Below are 19,350 nucleotides of genomic sequence, written 5' to 3'. Positions count from 1 at the left end.
CTTGGTCTTGAACTTGCTCGAGGGAGAGGACTTGACCTTGGGCATCACTTGGTGTGTCAACACCGTCTTGAGTATGATCTTGCCCTAGGTCTTGTTCATGAGGTTGAGGGCCTTCACTTTGTTCTTCGGAAGTGTGTGGGCCTTGGGTTGGTGATGGCTCCACTTGAGTGGGGCATTGTCCTTCTCCTTCGGCCACAAGGGGTTCCTCAATGGGTAGGATGAAACCAACACCCATTCTTCTTATGGCTTGAGGAGGAATTTCATCACCTACATCACAAGTGCCACTTTGCTCCACTTGGGAGCCGTTATTCTCATCAAACTCCACGTTACACGTCTCCTCAATAAGTCCCGTGGATTTATTGAGGACACGGTAAGCATGAGAGTTTGTAGCATAACCAACAAATATGCCCTCATACGCTCTAGCCTCAAATTTAGACAACCGAACACCTTTCTTGAGAATGAAACACTTACACCCGAATACCCGGAAGTACTTGAGGTTGGGCTTGTTACCGGTGAGTATCTCATAAGGAGTCTTGTTCAAACCCTTGCGGAGGTAGAGCCGATTTGATGTATGACACGCGGTGTTGATGGCTTCGGCCCAAAAGTTGTACGGAGACTTGAACTCCGCCATCATGGTCCTTGCCGCATCCATCAACGTCCGGTTCTTCCTCTCCGCAACACCGTTTTGTTGAGGGGTGTATGGTGCGGAATATTGATGCTTGATTCCCTCATCACTAAGAAACTCATCCAAGGTGTAGTTCTTGAACTCGGTGCCGTTGTCACTTCTTATTGTCAAGATCTTTGCATTGTGTTGACGTTGTGCTTCATTGGCGAACTCAATGACGGTTTGTTGGGTCTCGCTCTTCCTCTTGAAGAAATACACCCACGTGTACCGTGAGTAGTCATCCACAATCACCAAGCAATACTTTCTACCTCCAAGACTATCGAAGGATGGAGGCCCAAAGAGATCCATGTGAAGGAGCTCCAAAGGCCTCTTTGAATAAATGATAGTCGTGGGAGGGTGAGCCTTCTCATGTAGCTTTCCTTCGATACAGGCACTGCAAGCACGATCTTTAGCAAAACTAACATTCGTTAGTCCATGGACATGGTCCCCCTTTAGGAGACTTTGCAAAGATCTCATATTGACATGGGCTAGACGGCAATGCCAAAGCCATCCCACATCAACTTTAGCCATTAGGCATGTCGCGGTCTTAGTGGGTCACTCCGAAAAGTTAATCACATATAGACCGTTCTCGACATGCCCAACAAAGGCTACTTTAAGAGTCTTGCTCCACAAGAGGGCCACGGTATCGATATCAAAGAAAGTGGCAAAGCCCATGATTGCAAGCTGACGAACGGAAAGTAAATTGTATGCAAGGGACTCAACAAGCATGACCTTCTCGATCGTGAGATCATGAGAGATGACCACCTTGCCAAGTCCCAATACCTTAGAAAATGAGGCGTCACCCCACTCGACATTGGTGGGCATAGATGGAACCTTGTGCACGTCCACCACCAAGTCCTTGCTTCCGGTCATATGATTTGTAGCTCCGCTATCGAGCAACCATGATCCACCACCGGAAGCAAACACCTGCAAGAGATCAATGCTTGGTTTTAGGTACCCATTTTGTAATGGGTCCTTTGATGTTAGTAACAAGGGTCTTAGGAACCCAAATAGACCATTCAACGTGCTCATGAAGAGAACCAACAAATTTGGCATAAACATGCCCATCACTAGCACGACACAACACATAAGAAGGATTAAAATCGCCGGCTTTGTTGGGTGTGGTGACATTGCCCTTCTTGACTTTGTTCCTCTTCTTCTCCTCGGGGACACTTTCTCCCGCCCTCAGAAAGGTTTGCATGAGGGGAGGAGGTTGTTTGGTCTTGTCATTCTTCTTCTTGTTTTTGGAGTCGGAGACGTACCCAACCCCTTCCTTCGCCACACCTCCCTTTTGGTTGATCAAGAGATCATTGAGGTTCTTCTTGCCTTGTATGCAAGTCGCAAGGCCTCTCTCAAGTTGCTCCTTCAACTTAGCATTTTCCTCAACAAGATGTATATGCTCACAACACGGGTTAGTAGCATTTGCATTATCAATTAAAACCATATGAGGAAAAGTTGCTTTCTCCTTAGTTAGCTTCACTTGGAGTTGATCATGAGACTCCTTGAGACTAGCGTGAATACCCTTCAAGGCCTTGTGGGCCTTGTCAAGTATATCAAACTCCTCTTTGAGTCTAGCAAGATCAACTCCGAGTTTGGCCTTCTCGGAATTTAGCACATGAGAAACAACGAGGGCATGATCATAATCTTTCTCTAACTTAGCATGATCAACGTTGTATGACTCCTCAAGAGCCAAACTAAGACCACGCTCTTCCTCAAGAGCATTGGAAAGGTCCGAAATCTCATCGGCATAGTCACGACTATGCCCTTCCATCTTTGAGATGGTGTCTTCGTGGGCCTCGATCATGTCATTGGCCTCGCCAAGTTGTTCCAAGAGAGCAACAAAGTGCTTCTTGGATTTTCCCTTGAGTTTGCCCATAAAGGCCTCAAACTCGTTAGCCTCCACATTAACTCCCTCAACTTCATTAATGCTCTCCGATGGGGAAGGATGATTAATGATGGTAGTTTTGATGTTGGAGGTTACCTTGTTGGTGGCTTTCGCCATGAGGCACTTGGCATTGATGCTCTCGTTGGGTGAGTCGAAGAGAGACACTCGTGACGTTGTGGCAATGGCGACGGAGGCCATGGCAACCGACTCATCATCTTCATCATCGTCATCATCCTCATTGTACTCTTCTTGCACAACCAAGGCCTTGGGAGGAGTCTTCTTGGTGAAGTTGTTCTTGTTGGGGAACGACTTGGCCTTGTCCTTTCAAATGAGTTTGCCACCATTGTCTTCCCTCTTCTCATACGGGCATTCCGCAATGAAATGACTCACGTTGCTGCAATTGTAGCAAGTCCTTACACGTTGCTTGCCCCTCGTGCCACTCGAGGTGTTTTTGCTAAAGTTGTTCCTCGAGTTTTTCTTGCTCCAAAATTGCCTTGAAGCAAGTGCCATGTGTTCATGATATGCATACTTTGTATCTTCGGGGTTGCTCTCCTCCTCTTCCTCTTCTTCTTCTTCCACGGTGAGCTTGGCCTTCAAAGCAAGGTTAGACTTCTTTCCCCGTTGAGAACGGAGCACCGCATTGTCGGCGGTCTTATCCAAAATGTTCATGGCCACAAACTCATCCAACACCTCGCTTGAGGTCAAAGTGTGGAAGTCCAGTCTTTGGCGGATGACGGAGGACATGGCCTTGTGGTAGGGCATCATTGCCTTGAGGAATTTGCGCTTGATCCAATTGTCATCCGTGTCCTTGCTCCCGTGATCTCGTAGTGAGACCGCGAGTTTGGTGACTCTCCGATAAAGCTCACGAGGTTCTTCATCTTCCTTCATTGCAAACTCATCGGCCTCATCTTGTACCACTTCATAGTTGGAGCATTGAATGCTTGCGCTTCCCCGGTAGAGAGACACGACACAATGCCATGCATCTTTGGCCAAGGCGAAGGGACGAAGATGAGGTAGGTCTTCGGGTGGAATTGCATCTTGAATGATGAAGAGAGCATTCTCATTGAATTGATTGTCCGCGGCTTCTCGAGGAGTGAAGTTGCTTGGATCATGTGGGTAGAAACCTTCTTCAATGATTCTCCAAAGGTTAGTGTTCACATGATTTAAATGACGTTTAAAGCGGTAAACCCAAGAATCAAAATCCTCATTTTTCACAATCTTAGGAGGAGGACCAGCATGATTCAAATGAGTAGAAGGAACCGGTCCACCATACACAAGTGGTGGTTCCACATGGGCAAAGATGCCGGTGCCATTCTTGCCACTAGAAGAAGGAGCCTTTTCACTACTAGCTTCCCCCTTGTCGAGGATAGCATCCGACACCTTGTTGGTGGGATCCCCCACTTTCAACGGTGCGGTGGATAGTTTGAGCCCCTCAAGAAATTTAGTAAACATGTTTTCAACTTCGGTCGTCATGGAGGTTTTCAATGTCTCCAAGGCTACATTGAACTCCTCACGAGAGACCAAAGTTCCCCCATCGCTCGTAGACGAGATAGGATTCACACCGGAGTGTTCCTCCGCTCCGTCTACGGTATTAACCATACTCTTTGGACGGTGAAGTCCTTAATAAAGAGACGAGGCTCTGATACCAATTGAAAGGATCGATATGGTTGACTAGAGGGGGGGGGGGTGAATAGGCAACTACCAATTTTTAGCTTTTCTTTATCAAATTAAACTTTGCATCAAAGAAGGTTGTCTAGATGTGTAGCTAGGTGAGCAACCTATATGATGCAAAAACAACAAGCACACAAGCAAGCAAGGGAACAAACACTAAAGAGCATGCACAAGTGAAGGTAAGAGATAACCAAGAGTGGATCCGGTGAAGACGAGGATGTGTTACCGAAGTTCCTTCCTTTTGAAGGGAAGTACGTCTCCGTTGGAGCGGTGTGGAGGCACAATGCTCCCCAAGAAGCCACTAGGGCCACCGTATTCTCCTCACGCCCTCACACAATGCGAGATGCCGTGATTCCACTATTGGTGCCCTTGAAGGCGGCGACCGAACCTTTACAAACAAGGTTGGGGCAAACTCCACAACTTTATCGGAGGCTCCCAACAAGACCACGAAGCTTCACCACAATGGAATATGGCTCCGAGGTGACCTCAACCGTCTAGGGTGCTCAAACACCCAAGAGTAACAAAATCCACTAAGGATGAGTGGGGGAATCAAAAATCTCTCGGTGGAAGTGTAGATCGGGGCCTTCTCAGCCACTCCTGAGCAAATCAACAAGTTTGGTTGGCTAGGGAGTGAGATCGGGCGAAAACGGAGCTTGGAGCAATAATGGAGCTTTAATGGTGGAAGAGGTAGGTCAAAGGGGGGAAGAAGACAACCCTTTTATAGTGGGGGAACAATCCACCCGTTACCCCCCACTCAGCCCCGCAGAGAGCGGTACTACCGCGGGGGCAGGGCGGTACTACCGCTCCAGGTACTACCGCTCCCCCTCAGCGTACTGCCGCGCTAGAAGAGAAGGGGCTGGGCTGGGACCCAGAGCGGTACTACCGCGAAGGCAGGGCGGTACTACCGCTCCCAAGCAGCACTACCGCCACTACTACCGCAGCTAGTACCGTAAAACCCGACACAAGAAAATGCGCACTCGAGTCGAGGCGGTAGGAGCACGGAGCCACAACAGCACTGCGGCTGAGGCTATCCAGCGGTACTACCGCTCCGAGGAGCGGTACTACCGCTTACTGAGCTTCAGCCGTACTACCGCTATACTAGAGCTAGTGCCGTAAAACCCGACACGAGAAAATGCACACTCGAGTCGAGGCGGTAGGAGCACAGAGCCGCAGCGGTACTGCAGCTGAGGCCACAAAGCGGTACTACCGCTCCGAGGAGCGGTACTGCCGCTTAGTGAGCCTCAGCGGTACTACCGCTGTGGCCCGGTACTACCGCTGGGTCCAGGAAAAACCACAAAGGGAGAAGAGAGAAGCTCCATAGAGACGGAGAGAAAACGGTGGGAGAGAGAAGAACGTGTACGTGTTGATTCCACCCAAACCATACCGAAGCAGATCCCCTCTTGATAGTACGGTGACTACTACGAAACTTAGTCCACCAACAAAGTCACGAAGGAAGCTACACCGTCTTGAGTAGAGCGCCGAGGGGAAAAAATCATTGCGTGCCAAAGGATGAATATCTGAAAGAAACCAAAGCACCCGATTAGTCCGCAAATGCATTGTCATCAATCACCAAAACACCGTAGGGATAAATATGCCCTTACAGCGGACTCCTCCTCTGAATCCATCTCCTTTCCAACAAACGCACGTGCCTTGCCAGATGAGCTCTTCTTGTGTGATGAAGACTTTGATGAAGTTTTGGAAGAAGACTTTGAGTATTTCTTCTTCTTCTTGTCGTCAGAATCATATTCCTTGCTCTTCTTCTTCCTTCTGTTCTCATTGTCCCACTGTGGAACACTCAGAGATGAAGTGTCCAGTTTTCTTGCACTTGTGACATGTTTTCTTCTTGTAGTCATGAGCAGAAGCTTCATCATTCCTTGAGCTTGATCGTGAAGATTTCCTGAAGCCTTTCTTCTTAGTGAATTTTTGGAACTTCTTCACTAGCATTGCAAGTTCTCTTCCAATGTCTTCAGGATCATCAGAACTGCAGTCAGATTCTTCTTCAGATGAGGAGACAGCTTTTGCCTTCAAGGCACGAGTTCGCCCATAGTTTGGACCGTAGATATCTCTTTTCTCAGAAAGCTGAAACTCATGTGTGTTGAGCCTCTCAAGTATGTCAGACGGATCGAGTGTCTTGAAATCAGGACGTTCTTGAATCATTAGGGCCAGAATATCAAATGAACTATCAAGTGATCTCAGTAGCGTCTTGACGATTTCATGTTTGGTGATCTCAGTAGCGCCGAGGGCTTGAAGCTCATTTGTGATGTCAGTGAGCCGGTCAAATGTGTGCTGGACATTCTCATTGTCATTTCGCTTGAAGCGGTTGAAGAGGTTGCGAAAACACTGATTCTTTGATCTCTCTGGGTTGAGATGCCTTCATTGACCTTTGAGAGCCAGTCCCAGACTAGCTTGGATGTCTTCAAAGCACTCACACGGCCATACTGTCCTTTGGTCAGATGACCACATATGATATTCTTGGCAGTGGAGTCCAGTTGAGTGAACTTCTTGACATCAGCAGCAGTGACACCTTCTCCAGCCTTGGGAACGCCATTTCTCGACGACATACCATAGGTCGATGTCAATGGCTTCAAGATGCATGCGCATCTTATTCTTCCAGTAGGATATTCAGTTCCATCGAAGACGGGGCAAACAGCGGAGACTTTGATTATCCCTGCAGTCGACATAACTAAAACTCCAGGTGGTTGAACCGAATCACACAGAACAAGGGAGCACCAGGCTCTGATACCAATTGAAAGTGTGATTATATCGACTAGAGGGGGGGGGGTGAATAGGCGATTTTTATGAAAGTCTTCAAAACATGAGAGTTATGAAGATAAACAGTGAAGATTATGCCTATTACTATGCAGCGGAAGTTAGATTACACTAGTCCAGCCATGGTCATGTATTCAATAGAGTGAAAGCGCAGTAACAAACAGCAACAGTGTAATAAGGATCAGGTAGGAAGAAGTTATGAAGCCAAACAGATCATACATTCATGCTGTGAAGACAAAAGATAAAGCAAGCATGCAATGGCTTCACAATGAATAACTGTAAGTGAAAGGAAGTGAAGATGAAACCAGTGACACGTTGAAGACAATGATTTGTTGGACCAGTTCCAGTTGCTGTGACAACTGTACGTCTGGTTGGAGCGGCTAGGTATTTAAACCAAAGGACACACAGTCCCGAACACCCAGTCAAGGACACTTAGTCCAAGACACCCAGTCCTCACCGTTTTCTCCTTGAGCTAAGGTCACACAGACCTCGCCCAATCACTCAGGTAAGTCTTCAAGGTAGACTCCCAAACCTTCACAGACTTCGTTCACTGACAATCCACAATTTCTCTTGGATGCTCAGAACGCGACGCCTAACCGTCTGGAGGATGCACAGTCCTCAAGTGTAATAAGTCTTCAAATCACACAGACACGAAGACTTAAGTGATGCCCAATTTACTCTAGCTCTGGGTGGTTAGGGCTTTTCTCCTCACTGGGAATTTTTCTTTCAAAGGCTTCGAGGTGGGTTTCTCTCAAACGACAAAAGCCGTGCACTGAAATCTGAGCAGCCAACCGTTTAAGGTTGTGGGGGGTGGACTATTTATAGCCACTTGGCAACCCGACCTGATCTGTCCGAAATGACCCTGGGTCACTAAGGAACTGACACGTGTACCAACGGTCGGATTTCGAACTCACACGGCAACTTTACTTGGGCTACACGTAAAGCTGACTTGTCTGACTCTGGACAAGATTTTCTCTCATAGGCTTCGCTCGAAGACATAGGATTTGAATTAGGCATCACTTCAGTCATTCTGACTGGTTCTCTTCGACCCCACTTAACAGTACAGTGGTTCCTATGACACAACATGAATGAAATAAAACTACGACGGATCTAGGTCTTCGAGTTCTAAAAGCTTCATAGGGAGTCTTCTCAGGTCATTGTCTTCAATATGAATATCTTCATAAATTACCATTGTCTTCAATGTCTTCATACATTTTTAGGGGTCATCTCTGGTAGTAAAACCGAATCAATGAGGGACTTCTACCTGTGTTTTCCTGCAATTCTCACAAACACATTAGTCCCTCAACTAGGTTTGTCGTCAATACTCCAAAACCAACTAGGGGTGGCACTAGATGCACTTACAGTTTCCTACGACTCAAGAAAGAGAAAATGAAACTACGAAAACAAAAGTCTTCATGCTTCATGTTCCTCGAATGAATACCAAGTCTTCAGGATTGCACCAATTTCTTCACTTTCAAAGTCTTCAGAAATCCAAAGTCTTCAGTCGAAGAACCTCATTTTTAGGGATCAACTTTCTCTGTAAATATCAAACTCCTCATAGACTTATAGACCTGTGTACACTCAAAAACACATTAGTCCCTTAACCTATAAGTCTTCAATACACCAAAATCACCAAGGGGCACTAGATGCACTTACAAGCACCACGAGAATATGACCGAGGGTGTAATATGTGAAGGGAGGCACCACACACGGCTAACAGAAGTTGATGTGTGTTCTAGGCACCTCCCCCCATCATATATATAGATGGGAGAGAGAGGGAGCAGCCAAGGGGGCACCCCAAGTAGGAGGAATCCTACTTGGGGGGCCTCCTCCAATTCGCCCCCTTCCTTATTAACCGGAGGGGAAAGGAAAGAGAGAGGGGAAGGGAAGGAAGGGGGAGGCGGAATCCTCCCCTTTCCTTCTTCCTTCCCCTCTTTCCTTATCCTCCAATTTCGGCCTATATGGGGGCGCACCAGCCTCTTGTGGGCTAGTTTGTCCCTCTCTTGGCCCATAAGGCCCATATCTTTGCCGGGGTGCCCGGAACCCCTTCCGGTGACCCGATATATACCCGATACTCTCCGGAACACTTCCGGTGTCCGAATACTATCGTACTATATATCAATCTTTACCTCTCGGCCATTTAGAGACTCCTCTTCATGTCCGTGATCTCATTCGGGACTCCCAACAACATTCGGTCACCAAATCACACAACTCATATAATACAAAATCGTCATCAAACGTTAAGCGTGTGGACCCTATGAGTTCGAGAACTATGTAGACATGACCGAGACACCTCTCCAGTCAATAACCAATAGCGGAACCTAGATGCTCATAGTGGTTCCTACATATTCTATGAAGATCTTTATTGGTTGAACCGTAATGACAACATACGTTGTTCCCTTTGTCATCGGTATGTTACTTGCCCGAGATTCGATCGTCGGTATCTTCATACCTAGTTCAATCTCGTTACTGGCAAGTCTTTTACTTTTTCTGTAATACATCATCTTGCAACTAACTCATTAGTCACATTGCTTGCAAGGCTTCTTATGATGTGTATTACCGAGAGGGCCCAGAGATACCTCTCCGATACTCGGAGTGACAAATCCTAATCTCGATCTATGCCAACCCAACAAACACCTTCGGAGATACCTGTAGAGCATCTTTATAATCACCCAGTTACGTTGTGACATTTGATAGCACACAAGGTATTCCTCCGGTATCCGGGAGTTGCATAGTCTCGTAGTCAAAGGAATATGTGTATGACATGAAGAAAGCAATAGCAATAAAACTGAACGATCAATATGCTTAGCTAACGGATGGGTCTTGTCCATCATATAATTCTCCTAATGATGTGAACATGTTCATCAAATGACAACACATGTCCATGGTTAGAAAACTTAACCATCTTTGATTAACGAGCTAGTCTAGTAGAGGCTTACTAGGGACATGGTGTTTTGTCTATGTATCCACACATGTATCAAGTTTCCGGTTAATGCATTTCTAGCATGAATAATAAATATTTATCATGATATAAGGAAATATAAAATAACAACTTTATTATTGCCTCTAGGGTATATTTTCTTCATCATGTGCTGATCCTTCTTAGCCGGCCAACACATATGTGAATTTCAGATTGAAGTTAACAGCAATAAGCACATTCTGGCTTGTGTAGTGCTTTCTACCCTTGTATGCTACAGACTGTGACCTCGACACTCTGATAGTGACAAGAGTACCATCTATTGCCCCAATGCAATCCTAAAATGGCATTACATGATTGTGTTATGGCTATAGCCGAACAATAGAAGCATATCAAGGCATGAACTACATACTGTCAGTGCTCACCTTGAAGTATGGGTACCATCTTCGGCTAGTTCGAATCTTGATAGGAGTCCGGCCGGTTGGTGACACGATCATATCTCCTCTGAGTTTCCCAAGAACATACAACACTTGCTTGAAGTACATGGAGATGGCCTCCATTGATCTCCTTAAGGTGTTGTGCATAACCCTGAATCGGTGGTTATGACCAACAACATGGAGGAACATGGCTACTTGCTCTTCCACACTGGTGTGCATGCTATCTTGTAGCAGCCCCTGCTCCTGAAGGTCTGCACAAGCCTGACAAATGGTGTTCTTTTCATCTTACCACGATGAACAACTCTCTTGTGCATCAACATGTGCCATGCCTGAATCACAGCTATCAGTGCTGCAGCCTGAAATACCAGCTTCATTCACATGTCCATAACCTAGTCCACATCGATGGTCTGTTGAGCAATGGGGAAATCGATACTACACCTTACCTAACGGCCTAAAAATCGACCTAACATAGGAAGGGGAGGGGGTGTTGCTTACCGGCTTCGGAGACGACAACGACGACGAAGGGAAGTAGTAGCTCCTGCTGTCGGAGAGTGCTACTGCCGCGTCTGCCGCTTCCACCAACACCGCTTGCGCAGATCTGAGTCGCCGCTGTCACCGGTGCTAAGAATATAGGATGATCTAGTGGCGACTGAGTAAATGAGGGGGTGAGGCTAGATTTGGCGCTGTCCCGCCGCACCGATTTCCATCTCCCGACATCCCCAATCGATTTCGCCTTGCTCCCTCGCGTGGGAGCAACATCCCTTTTGTGCCACACTCAGCCTGGCCCACTGGAAACTGCCGATTTGAGGCTTTCCAACGAGACAGGCTCTGGGCTGCTTTAAGGTTCATGCCAATGCGAGCTAGCCCATCCTGTTTGCAACCAAACGTGTTTTTTGTGCCCAACTCAGCCTGTTGGAGGTAATGCGGGCTACCAAACACGCCCTTAGCAGTGTCTTTTTTGACTCGGTGAAAGTGGCAATTCTTTTTGTTAACACAGTGCAAACGCAAGCGCTCATACACACACACACACACATATATTCACCTCTATGAACGTACGCAAGTATACCCTTCCCTATGAGCACCTCCAAGGGACCGAGCCGGTAAATCATCTTGAGATTTTACGAAGTCACCGTAGACGCCTTGTAGTCGACGGAAACGTCTCGTTCCACTGAAGGCGCATCGCCGAAAATCCTGAAATAAATCAGGATAAATGCAAAAATCAAGACTTGAACCTTGATGGATCGGGGATATTACTTTCCACCTAACCATCCAATCACATATTGGTTCGCAAAAGTTGCTATTTTTTTTGCACGATTCATCACAAATTCAGTTCCTGGTTGTGACATACACTTTTTTTAAAAAACATTTTGTCACATACACTTGACAAGATCAATGGAGACTTGGAGAGCAACCCTTTTCTACTGCTCACCGGCATCCTTTGCTGCGCCCTTGTGTACATAGTAGTAGGACAGCCATCCCCGAAATTTCTATGAACTATCGATGAAATGATACGCTTCTAACACTATCTTGACGAAAAAAATAATGAATGAATTTGTCTGATCGGTCAACGTTGCGTGCTGAAGCAAAAATCTGCACCGGTGATGTGAGCGTCGAGGGCCGGCAACGAGGCCGACCTCCACCCGTCACAAGGAGGCACCCTGCGCGCCGGATGCTGCACGCCCCCGCCCCCCTTCTCGGCCCTCGGCGACGCCGGCGCGCTCCGGGGATCGTCGGACCGCGCCCCGGCATTGTGGAGCAGGTGCACCGGCGACGAGCCTTGACTCATCTGCGCCCTCAGCATGTCCGCGTCCCGGGCCTTCTTCTTCTCCTTGGCCACCTTTCGCCAGTTGGTGAGCGCCTTGGCCGTCTGCTCGTTGAAGACGCTTCTCTTCATGTGTGAGCCCATGTGCGTGACGAGCGCGTAGAGCGGGAAGGTGATGTAGCTGCACATGATCTGGGCGGCCACCCCCAGCACCACCTTGGCGATGCTCACTCCCATTTTCTGATGGTAGCATTTCTTCAAGTCAGGCGTGGCCTGCGGTACATACAACAGAACTCTGTCAGTGCAGTTCATCAGCAGCACTTGGTGCCTTGCATCCATGACTGAAGTGGCAAGTATACATACGTACCACTGTCCACACGAAATGTGCCATCTGAAACGCGTTCTGGAAGAGTGTGAGGTGTATGAGGAAGAGGACCCAGTCGGGGCGGTCGAACCAGAAGTACTTGTTGCTGGGCTCGACGGCGGGAGCCCCCTTGACGACGCTCTCCCGGTCCTGGATCTCCTGGGCCATCTCCATGATCACCATCTCCAGCTTGGTCCCGACCCACAACAGGATCTGGTGATGTTACACACGACACAAGACAGCAAATGACATGTTAATTAAGTTTGGAGTTGCATCTCAGTTGCCCGGGTGGCTATTCCATTGGAGGAAGAAATTCTAGGAGTATATACCACGAGAGGAACCACAGACATCCAGATAAGAGTGCCGATCCCTGCGAGAAGATGACGGTGGTGGTTACGAGACAAATTCACAAATTATGGAGAGAAACCGAGGAGAAAGCGAGCAGGACAGGATGAAAGCCGGTACCGTGGAAATCAAGGAAGAGTATGAGGACCGCCACGAACCAGAGCTTGAGACTGCGACAAGAGGGCAAATGTGTCAAGAACTCAAGATCAGTATGAGACGTAGCGGCAATTGTATATCAATTTTTTGTGCAAAGAACTCACGCATATTGTAGTTGTAGCAATCATGAGATGAGATACGTGCGTTAGCGAAGAGAAAGGAATACCTGATGCCGACGACGACCTTGAAGTCGTCCTCCAGCGACCTCTTGATGTACTTGTGGAAGTCGAACCTGCTCTTCTGCGAGAGATGCGCGTTGATGAAGCCCTGGCGCAGCGTCAGGTAGTCCACCTTGGTGACCGACCCGAAGAACTGCCTGAAGAAGGCCACCACCCATCTGACGCCGGGGGTGCTGGACAGGCCCAGGTGCCGCCTCACGAACGTCGTCTGGTGCGTGAACCGGCACCGCGAGGGATCTGCGAGGGATTCAATCGGTTCAACAACATATCAGCTCACTGCGACGATCGTGTACGTTTCAGTAAGAAAATGCAGAGTAGATAGATCCTGACCATTGGCGAACTGATACTCCAGCGAGGCGGTCTCCGACTCCCACTTCTTCCATTGCTTCATCTGCAGAGCACAGACTAGGATCAGTGCCAGCTTTGCAGTGGAAACCAAGGATTACGTACAATACCCCACTTCTTCTTCTGAGGATGTGGGAGAGGTGATCCCTACACCTCCCCTTGTATCTGAAGAAGTTAAGAGATTTAGCCTAAGGAACTTGCAGAATATGGAAGGAAGAATGCAAGAGAAGGCTCCAAAAAGAGAAATCTGGAAGGTAATTTAGCAAATCATAACTCTTTTGATGCTTTATCTAATCCCGAGCTCATGATTCATGCTGTTAAAATGGGGGTAGTTTTTCCTGACAATAATTTCTCTAATGTGGATATCATTAGAGAACTTGAAATCATAAGGGGGGAAAACTCTAAAAAAGAGGAGGAAAAGAAAAATATGAGGAATGAAGAAGAGGTGATGTATATCACCAATGGAAAAGGGGAAACAACTCCTCTTAGTACTGAATGGGGAAATGGAGATGAGGACATGGAAGAACAATTTATCATGGTCCGGTCTAGGAAAAAGAAAAGTCCTAAAGTTCAAATAGCAGTATTCAGACCCACTACTAGAAGTCAAAAAAATCTTGTTGAGAAAAAACAAGCTGGCAGCCCTGTTCATAATACTAGGGCCACCAGAGGAGGGAGAAAAGGGAAAAGATTTAAATGATAGGTCAATTTTGGAATTGCAGGGGGCAGGAAAAAAAGGAATGAAAACCTGCCTATCCCATATAATTAGAGACCATTCCCTTGATTTTATTTGTTTGCAAGAAACTTCAAAGAAGAATTTCCTGGAGAGTTATTTCAGGAAACTTGACCCTTATAGTTTGTTTGAGTGGGATTGGATCCCCTCAATTGGTAAGGCTGGGGGTATACTATGTGGTGTTCAAAAAGAAAAATTTGAAGTAGTTGCTTGGAGAAAAGACAGATTTATTCTGCAGGTATCTCTTTATGATATCATTATGAAAAAAATTTGGACACTTTGTACAGTGTATGAGGCGGCTCATGAGTGTGACAAGAGTGATTTCCTTAGTGTACTGGAGGATTTTTGCTGCCACATTCAAACCCCCCTGTTGATTGGAGGTGACTTCAATATTCTTAGGCATAGTGGGGAGAAAAATAAAAGATGGCACCGTTCGGTGCACTCTGATCTGTTTAATTCAATCATCAACACTATGTGTTTGAATGAGATTCATATGAGTGGAGGAGCCTAAACTTGGTCTAATAATCAAGCGCATCCCACCTTGGAGAAACTGGATCGTGTGCTTATGAGCAACGATTGGGAAGACATGTTTCCTCTTGTTAACATGAAAAAGCTCATTAGGGAGGTCTCTGACCACAATGCTCTCCTTTTGTACTCTGATAATCATGTTATTAGAGCTCCACAAAAGAGAGTTTAGATTTGAGCTGAGTTGGTTAAAATCTGAGGAGTTTGTTCCTCTAGTTAACAAGATTTGGAACCAAAAAGTGAATGCTACCGATCCTATTGATATCTTGAATATCAAACTGAAAAGACTTAAGAAATTTTTCAAAGGCTGGGGATCAAACAAGTTTGGTCATGAGAAGAAAAGGAAGCAGGAGATTAGAGACGAACTTGCTTTTATTGAAAAACTAGAAGAGGATGGTAATATTGACCATGAAATATTTGGTAGGAAAACTGATCTCCTAGTGGAGCTGAATGAAATCCTTATTAATGAGGAGCTTTTTTGTTGCAACAGTCTAAAGAGAGATGGTTGCTTGGGAGGGACCGAAACACGGCTTATTATCAAAAAATAGCCAATGGGAATAAACGAAAAAATACTATTCATTCTCTTAATGTTGGGGATGCGGTGATTGAAGGGACTGAGAAGCTCCTGGAGCATGCTACTGACTTTTATAAAAGTCTTTTTGGGCCAGCCCAGGGGAACATGTTTCATCTTGACCCTGATATTTGGGGAGAAGAAGAGAAGCTCGATGAGCTAGATAATGAGATCCTTAACAGGCCGTTCACGGAAGAGGAAGTGAGAAAAGCCTTGTTTTCCATGAAAAGCAACAGGGCTCCGGGCCCGGATAATATACCTGCTGAATTCTACCAGCATTGTTGGGATATAGTTAAAGAGGACATTATGAAGCTGTTCACTGCCTTTCATGCAGGAGAGCTCGACGTTAGTAGATTGAACTATGGTATCATAACTTTGTTACCAAAAATCAATGGGGCTAACAAAATCCAGCAGTTTAGACCCATCTGTTTGTTGAGATGTCCTTACAAATTGATCACTAAGGTGCTCGATAACAGAGTGGCACCTTTTGCTGACAAGTTATTCAGTAGACATCAGAATGCATTTATTAAGCATAGAAATATCATGGATGGGGTACTGTCTTTGCATGAGATTTTGCATCACACTTCCATAAAAAAAGAGTAGGCATCGTTCTTAAGCTTGATTTCGAGAAAGCATATGACAAGGTGAATTGGGACTTTCTGTTAGAATGTCTCGAGATGAGAGGGTTCGGTACCACTTGGTGTAAGTGGATCAAAAGTGTCCTGACTGGTGGCACTGTCAGTGTTAAGTTGAATAATGTTATGGGGCCTTATTTCAAAAGTTTTAAGGGGGTCAGACAAGGAGATCCTGTGTCGCCATTCCTCTTCAACATAGCAGTCGAGTGCTTTTCTAAGATGGTGTTATCAGCACAAAAAAATCTAATTGTTGGGCTGACGCCAGATCTTATTGAAAATGGTGTGGCCATTCTGCAATATGCAGATGATACGGTCTTATGTATTGATCATGACCTAGATAAGGCTGTGAATATGAAATTGTTACTATACATCTTTGAGCTCATGTCTGGGCTCAAGATCAATTTCCAAAAAAGTGAAATCCTATGTGTGTGTGTGTGTGGGGGGGGGGGGGCGATGATGATACTCTTAAAGCATATGCTGATATGTTTGATTGCCAAATAGGGCACTTTCCCATGAAATATCTGGGAGTGCCAGTGACCTTTTCCTCCTCGCGAGTTGCTGACTGGGATTTTCTGGAATCCAGATACATCCAAAAATGTGACTCTGGATTGGGGGGAAATGCCTCCTCCGGAGGATGCTTGACATTACTAAATGCTAACATCTCTAGCATTGCATTTTATTATATGGCCATGTTTCTTTTATCCAAAACTATACTTGCTAGGATTGACAAGTGTAGAAGGAGATTTTTCTGGTAAGTGACCCAGAATAAAAAACGATATTATCTTGTCAAGTGGACTAGAATATGCAGATCTAAGAAAAAAGGAGGGCTGGGTGTAAAATATTTACACAAACATAACCTCAGTTTACTTACTAAATGGTGGTGGAAACTAGAAACTAAATCCGGCCTGTGGCAAGATATTGTGAAAGCGAACTATTTTAATAGGGCCACAGTGGCTAGTATTAAAATGAAAAGCAATGATTCTCCGTGCTGGAAGGCCATTATGAAGGTGAAACATCTATATATGGCAGGGAGAAGAGTGGTTATACAATCTGGTGATGTTGCTAGGCTGTGGATTGACCCCATTGGGAACAACACCCCTCTGGCGGAACAATTTCCTCGTTTATTCTCCATCTGTAACTTTCTTGAGTGCACAGTGGCCCAGTGCCTAAATGCTAATCCCTCCTCTTTCTTTAGAAGGAGATTGAACAATGAGCTCAGTGCTCAATGGGTGAATGTGAGTAAAATGGCTAGAGAGGCTTGTGTCTCAGAGGCCTCCAATGTGATTAGATGGGGCATGGGAGGAAAATCCTCTTTTACTACTAAATCAGTTTACTCTTTCCTGGAAAGGAACATTGCTGGATGCGATTATAGATGGATCTGGAATGCCAGAATACCTCTTAAGATTCAAATATTTTTGTGGCAGCTGTTTCAAGATGCTGTCCTAACGAGAGATGTGATGAAGCATCGAGGGTGGAAGGGAAATCCTAAATGTTCTTTTTGTGGTGGGCGAGAGACTGCTCAACACTTATTCTTTACATGCCCTGTTGCCAGGGTGACCTGAAGGACGGTGGCATGCATGTTTGGTACTGCCCTGTGTCCCGATAACATTTGGCAAGCTTATGCATGGTGCTATACGTTCTTCCCTGGTGGGGAAATTTTTTATACAACAGGGATTGCTGTTGTATGCTGGGTGATATGGTCTTGTCGTAATAGAGCTACCTTTGAATTCAAACCGCTTACAAACCCGTTTGAATGTATTTTTTCTGCGTGTGCCTTAATGTGCTACTGGGCAGGACTGCTGAGGCAAGATGAAGCGGCTGCCATGAGGGGCGGGGCAGAGATGCTGAAGGAGAACGCGTCGATGATGATGAGAATCTGCGCGGCGAACCAAGATGAGGCGGCATGCTGATCTGCTGGAGATGCTGCTCCATGGTTCAAATAGTTGCTTGAGTTACTTCCCCCCCTTACGTGGGCTTGAACTATGTTGCTCTGCTGTGTGCGAGCTTTATGTCTTGTGTTCTTTTGGGGCTTTAGGCCTTCGATGCTAGCTACTGTGATTAGGTGTCGTCGGGTTTTCGCCCCGCAGTGAGTAATCTCGATGGCGAGTGCTCACAGTGGGTTTCACGGCGATGCGTTGGACTCGTTTTCCCTTTTCTCCTTCTCTTTGGACTGCTGTATTTCTGTTATGTTGCAGTAATGGAAAGGGGTAATGCCCGGTTCAAAAAAAAATGATTACATACTGACAAACAGCTTAAGCATGCTCACTTTCAGACGGCTTAGGGCCATGGTGACCACGCTGTACAAGACGTGGAAGACGGCGAGCACGAAGATGAATATGTGCAGCTGGTGCATGCTCCCGGCCGACATCAGCGCCACCTTGCCCAGCAAACACCGATCAAGTCTGTCAAGCTAAGCCAAGAAGCTAGAGAAGAAATTCAGGTCGTCGATCGTTCATGTTCATGCTCGCTCACCTGTTTGGCGCAGACGTCCTCTCCGGCCGGGGCAGCCAGGAACCGGCGGTGGGTGTCGCCTTGGAGCCAGAGGAGCCTCCGGCGGCTGCCCTTGGCATCGTCGCCAGCGTAATCAGCTTCGGGCAGCTCCACGGGAGCATCTTGCTGCCGGCCTCCACGGAGATGCATATCTTGGAGATGGGGTCCTGCGCCACGGTGAGGAGCAGGGATATGAAGCCCACCAGCATGAGCTCCGCCTTCATCTTCTCCAGCGCCTCCCCCATGGCCTTCTTGTGCCGCTTGTGGAACCACTGCGCGCACGCACGCCAGCAATGAGCAAGTACACGAAATCATCAGAGGGCAGCTTAAAAAAAATGAGCAAGTAGACAATGTCATAAAAAATGCACAGCAATGAGTAGTTCCGGACGTACGTGGCCGAGGTTGTGGAGGGCGTGCTCCATGGCGACCGAGACGAGTATCATGACGGCGCAAACGAGCGCCACCGCCCACGTCGGCGTGTCCGGCAGCTCCCGCCCTCCCGCCGGCCCCGCCATTGGCCCGCCGCTCAAACGACCATCTCGATCGATCGACGAGACACGCGCACAAATAAGTACCAGTCGTCTCGTCTGGACGAAGGAGCTATCTACGTGCCGGGCCGGAGCAAGCAAAGCAAAATGAATGGAAGGAAAAAACACACGCTACGCTACGCTCTCGGTTGCGTGAATGGCGGACTGAAGTGCGGTCTGTGTGGCCGGACCGGTGAGAGCAAGCCGGGCTTTTATGGATGAGCGGGCGAAGTCTCCGTCAACGGCGGCGGGGTGGCAGGCAGCCGCGCTGCGGTTTCGCCGACGGCGACGAGTGGTCCATCTCCATGCATGGCGAGCCCGTGGTGCCGCACCAGACTCTACTACTACTAGTAGTACCGGAGTATGCATGGACGTGAC

At 47.0% G+C, this 19,350-nt stretch overlaps 1 protein-coding gene across 1 annotated transcript; it reads right to left on the bottom strand.

Moving 5' to 3' along the window:
• Positions 1-11,710: 11,710 nt before the first annotated feature.
• Positions 11,711-19,137, bottom strand: LOC125555672 (MLO protein homolog 1-like). Its single transcript, XM_048718547.1, is given in 10 exon segments — positions 11,711-12,378; positions 12,473-12,682; positions 12,799-12,839; positions 12,935-12,984; positions 13,137-13,386; positions 13,480-13,540; positions 18,222-18,365; positions 18,428-18,550; positions 18,553-18,717; positions 18,838-19,137. Coding segments are annotated over 10 exon segments (1,638 nt in total). The 5' UTR covers positions 18,961-19,137; the 3' UTR covers positions 11,711-11,907.
• Positions 19,138-19,350: the final 213 nt, after the last annotated feature.

Source organism: Triticum urartu, chromosome 5, assembly GCF_003073215.2.
Source record: "Triticum urartu cultivar G1812 chromosome 5, Tu2.1, whole genome shotgun sequence".
NCBI classification, from domain to species: domain Eukaryota; kingdom Viridiplantae; phylum Streptophyta; class Magnoliopsida; order Poales; family Poaceae; genus Triticum; species Triticum urartu.
Note: the sequence above shows the minus strand (reverse complement) of the source record. Positions and strands in the feature narration are given on the sequence as shown.